The 5,083-nt window shown below is 42.1% G+C and overlaps 1 protein-coding gene across 2 annotated transcripts; it reads left to right on the top strand.

The window, feature by feature from the left end:
• Nucleotides 1-6: 6 nt before the first annotated feature.
• On the top strand, nucleotides 7-4,386 carry GHSR (growth hormone secretagogue receptor). Of its 2 annotated transcripts, none has more exons than XM_009079080.1 (2): nucleotides 7-748; nucleotides 3,878-4,386. In XM_009079080.1, exons 1-2 carry the CDS (start codon nucleotides 19-21, stop codon nucleotides 4,132-4,134), a joined length of 987 nt encoding a protein of 328 aa, XP_009077328.1. In that variant the 5' UTR covers nucleotides 7-18; the 3' UTR covers nucleotides 4,135-4,386. The 2 variants fall into 2 exon arrangements, with proteins under 2 accessions (XP_009077328.1, XP_009077327.1); XM_009079079.1 differs by having other exon boundaries at nucleotides 3,830-4,386.
• Nucleotides 4,387-5,083: the final 697 nt, after the last annotated feature.

Below are 5,083 nucleotides of genomic sequence, written 5' to 3'. Positions count from 1 at the left end.
GCAGCCCGCGGCGGCACGATGCGCGAGGGCAACCGCACGGGAGCCGAGCCCCCGCCGCACCTCTTCCCCGTGCCCGTGCTCACCGGCATCACCGTCGCCTGCGTCCTGCTCTTCGTCATCGGCATCGTTGGCAACCTCATGACCATGCTGGTGGTGTCGCGGTTCCGGGACATGAGGACCACCACCAACTTCTACCTGTCCAGCATGGCCTTCTCCGACCTGCTCATCTTCCTCTGCATGCCCCTGGACCTCTTCCGCCTCTGGCAGTACCGGCCCTGGAACTTCGGGGACCTCCTCTGCAAGCTCTTCCAGTTCGTCAGCGAGAGCTGCACCTACTCCACCATCCTCAACATCACGGCGCTCAGCGTGGAGCGGTACGTCGCCATCTGCTTCCCCCTCCGAGCTAAAGTCATCATCACCAAGGGGAAGGTCAAGCTGGTCATCCTCTTCCTCTGGGCCGTCTCCTTCATCAGCGCGGGACCCATCTTCATCTTGGTGGGGGTCGAGCACGAGAACGGCACGAACCCCCTGAGCACCAACGAGTGCCGAGCCACGGAGTACGCCGTCCGCTCGGGGCTCCTCACCATCATGGTCTGGACCTCCAGCATCTTCTTTTTCCTGCCCGTGTTTTGCCTGACCGTGCTGTACAGCCTCATCGGGAGGAAGCTCTGGAGGAGGAAGAAAAAGAACATCGGTCCAAACACAGTCATCAGGGACAAGAACAACAAGCAAACTGTGAAAATGTTAGGTACGAGTCTTGTTCTCTTTTTCCAAAGGATGCATGTGCTTGTGTGTGTGTGTGAGAGAGAAAGACTGAGAGCTCTCTGGTAGTTTACTATAGTTGCTTCCAAAGAAAAGGATTTATGGAAAATGTTTCATACAAAGGGCTAAGTATTCTTAAGAGAAACTCTCCTCCTCCCTTAGATTTATTTCTAACTGGTATGAAGTGGGGACTCCCAAACAGTTAAACAAATGTTAATAACAATCCTGACAAGGACAAATACTACAGTTATAATTAGCTTGTGCCCTGCAGATTTTTGAGCATTTTTGCTCTTTGGTTGTGGATACCAATGTTATTTACAGAAGAACAGTTTATTTGATTTTTAAACAAAACTAAACCCTTCTCAAACCATGAAGTTGAGCTGCAGACTAAGCAGGCAGGGCATGATGTGCACTTAGTATTCATATGGAAAGAGTATCAAGATTTTAGCAAATTGAGATTATTTCCTACCATGGTTGTTTAAGTTTATGAAAATTAATCTGCATTCTTATATCAGCAAAACACTGCATGTGCTGAACCAACAACACTGTGTCTCCTTTGGGGTCTGTGGTGCTCTAAATTCTCACTGACTGCAAAACAGGATCAAGGCAACAGACTCTGTGATTCCTAACTTTGTGTGTGAACATTGCTGAATGCTTTAAACAGCAGTTATGGCTGGCACATGGAAACACAAATTTTAAGATACTAAGTCAGGGTGTGAGTGTGATGCACAAAGCCCAAAAGTTGTGGACTTTAGTGTCTGAAAACTGCAGAATCCTGCTGCTGCTGCTGCATACTTTTGTTCAAGCCAGAAGACCTCTGCAGTGCAAGTCATCCCGTGGATTTCAGGGGGATGAGATGCTCTGCAGAAAGCTCTGCTGTGCTCGTTTCTGTGGGGTTGAAGTGGTGGGCTAATGAGCCAGACAAGAGGTGGCAGTGAGTCCTAAGTACCTTAATTACCAAACGGGAGCCTAACGGATTTTTTTGTTCATGTCCTACTTTATTACTATGCAACGGCAGGAAAGATAATAAAACCCACGGCATTCTTTGTGCCCTTTCAGCTACGTTTTATGATCAATAGAATTACTTCTGTCTGGTAAGCGTGACCTTGGAAGTAATTAATCATTTACACTTCTAGAGGTTCGGGATTATGAAACTCCACTTATCATAAGTAAATTGCATATATTACTACCACATTTATATTTCTGTATACATAACTGTAAAGAATTTTGAAACAGTAACTGCTTATTTCTGCCCTGAAGTATTGCCATAACCATTGCAATATTTCAGGAACCTTTTTTTTTCCTTTTACAAGGTCTGAGACCAGCAAGCCAGTGGCAAGACTGTCCTTTGACAGAAAGCCAACATTCCCTACATGATAACAGTCTTCTGCCTGATGGAAAGATGGAAAGAAGTTAGTAGGGCTCAGTACCAGCAGATGCTCAATGCAGTCTGCTCTCACTGCTGTTAATGTTCTGCTTAAAATTTAGAAGGCACTTTCTAAGGCTTTAGCAAGTCATGGAACATCAAGTAAATGGAATTAGCATCAACACTTCTTTTAAACTGTAGAGTAACGTTATGCTTCTGGGTCCATAATTAAACACCTAAATGTATAACCTGACTTGCAAAGGAGCTATTATACCCTGTTTCTATTGAAATCCATGGGATTCTGCATGCATGAAGATCAAAGCACGAGTAGGGATATGCTAGCCTACATGTGCTTAAAATTCTGTTCACAATAGACTATGCTTAAAAGTCTGTTCATAATGACCATCAGGGTAATATTCATTACATGGACTCAACTCCCCTTGTGAGCTAGGGAAACATTATCTCAATTCTGTAGGTGAAGATACTGAGGATGTGGTTGGCTCAAGAAGATACAAAGCTGGAAAACACTCTCTGAACCTCAGCTCTGTGCTTTTTGAGTCTGCCGTAAGTCCTGGAAAAGAATCCATTTAAACTTAGGAATAATGGCTCAGAAGGTTTTTGGAGAAAGATGCCTATAATCATCCCTCTTAGCTCTTTGAATTGTATTGTCTTCTGAGACTTGATATGAGGACACAGAATTGCTAACATGAGAGAGCACAAGGCCAGATTGGATGGGGCTCTGAGCAACCTGGTCTAGTGGAAGGTGTCCCTGTCCATGGCAGGGGGTTTGGAATGAAGTTATCTTTAAGATCCCTTGCAACACAAACCATTCTGTGATTCTATGAACAGGTTAACTGGTAAATATTGCTTAAGAATGTCAGAAACCCTTGCTCGAGTTTTCTGGTTTTTTTTCTCTGTAGTATATTAATGGATACACTCAAAGCAATATGAAAAATAATAAAGGTCAAAGGCACACAGGAAATGAAAATAAAAAGCTTCCCTTTCTCCAAGATGGAAATTCAAACAGGCCAGTGTTCATAGATACACAGATTCCTATTATCCTATAGACATGATACTGACATATAAACACAACCACAGTGGTAGTGTAATATTAGATATACTATACATTTAGTTTTACTCTTCTTGGAAAGAACTCATGTTCCAAAAATTGGACAAACTGGAGAGGTGCACTACGCTCCTGTTCTCACCTTGGCATGGGTGCTCTGCAAGTCCACATTCTGGTGGTTTTATTCTGGGGCCTTTGTCTTAAACAGCTTTGCTTTGCCTTTGCTTCCCAGCGATTACATCCTTCATTATGAACCACAGTGTTGAGTCTATCACATACAATTTTCTTTTGTTAAACACTGTGGTTTATAGACTGTTATACTCTTTTCTTTTTTTTGTCACCATTTGGCTTCTTTAGTTCTCTGTTGATGCAAACATAAGCTTTATAGCTCAGAAGTTTGCTACATCAGGTTAGTTGGGCAATATTCAAGCAGCCTGTTTAGATGGGGTCAATATGTGTTAAGTATCACTAATTTAAACTCTCAGAGAATGTATCAAGAGACACAACTGAAAGCTTAGGGGATACATTTTCACACTTTTTGATTAATTTGTGAAAGGAAAAGAACTGTGAAATAGAATGTTAATGAAATAGAATGTTAATACTCAACACAATTTCTTCTGCTGTTTCTGTTTCAGTTGTGGTGGTATTTGCTTTCATACTCTGCTGGTTGCCTTTTCACGTAGGACGATATTTATTTTCCAAATCCTTTGAAGCTGGATCCTTGGAGATAGCTGTGATCAGCCAGTACTGCAACTTGGTGTCCTTTGTCCTCTTCTACCTTAGTGCGGCCATCAATCCCATCCTCTACAACATCATGTCGAAGAAGTACCGCGTAGCCGCTTGTCGCCTGTTTGGACTCAAACTCCTTCCAAAGAAAAGACTCTCCAGCACAAAGCAGGAAAGTTCCCGTGTGTGGACAGAGCCAAGTGTTATCACATGACACATGGTTTCCAGCACTGGAGCATCACTCACTGCATTTCCCAGAAAGCCATAAAGGAAGAGAAAGAGGGCAAGAAATGGGAAACCAACCATTAAAGCTGTACATTTGTCATCATCTGGATGTGCTGAAAGATGTAATGTAGGAAGCTAAACATTAAAAAAGCCAAACTAAACTCTGAGACTATAAAAGGAGACAAATGGTCACAGAATTTGGCAATGCTCAAGTGGTTTTTTTTTCTACTGCTTTTGCCCACGTGATTTTTGAGCGCTGACTTTAGCCTAGAGCTACTCTGTGCCATCCTGCCCAGGCAAACATATCCCACTTCACTTGAGAGTTTGTATGACTTCGGTAGCAGCTAATTGGAGCTGAACTTTTCCAGAGTTAGCTTTAGTTTTGCTAAGAATTTTGCTGGCATATACCCAGATATGCTAGAGAGAGAAAATGGAATTGCCTTTTTCAAGTAGTAAACAAGAAATTTGATACACTTTTCATAATCTCAATTTTTAAATAAGCTCATGATTTTCTCTGAATGAAGAAAATGGTTTCTTAAAATACAAGGAGAGATAAAATGTATGATTTTTAAACCAGCTAAAAATAAACGACCTTCATGTCATGTCCTAGTAGAAAGGAAACAAAAAATGCCTTCACAGAAGTGGCTTAGAAGATGACTGTACTGAAATTTTTTTTAAAATATCTATCAGTAGGACAAGGACAGTGCTGACTACAGGATTGCAGTGATGCTATAAAAATGTGGAATGCAATCTCCCACCAAAGTTATTGGGTTTTTTTTACTAGCTAAATCATCTGTGCTTGTTCTGTTCAGCTTGACTGTCCTGATGTCTTTGAACTTGGAAGCTTTTAGTTGTTTCAATATTTATTATGTCTGTGGCTACCTGTCCCTAATTGTACCCCAAAGTTTGCTGAAGACAGGTCTCCTGCCTGTAAATCC

The sequence above is a fragment of the Acanthisitta chloris genome, unplaced genomic scaffold, assembly GCF_000695815.1.
Source record: "Acanthisitta chloris isolate BGI_N310 unplaced genomic scaffold, ASM69581v1 scaffold37317, whole genome shotgun sequence".
NCBI lineage: Eukaryota > Metazoa > Chordata > Aves > Passeriformes > Acanthisittidae > Acanthisitta > Acanthisitta chloris.
This window is presented reverse-complemented; position numbering and strand designations above follow the sequence as displayed.

Coding starts and splice junctions, on each gene's coding strand:
- GHSR (XM_009079079.1), top strand. CDS start 19: ATGCGCGAGGGCAACCGCACGGGAGCCGAGCCCCCGCCGCACCTCTTC. Junction 749..3,829: donor GCAAACTGTGAAAATGTTAG/GTACGAGTCTTG, acceptor TTTCTGTTTCAG/TTGTGGTGGTATTTGCTTTC.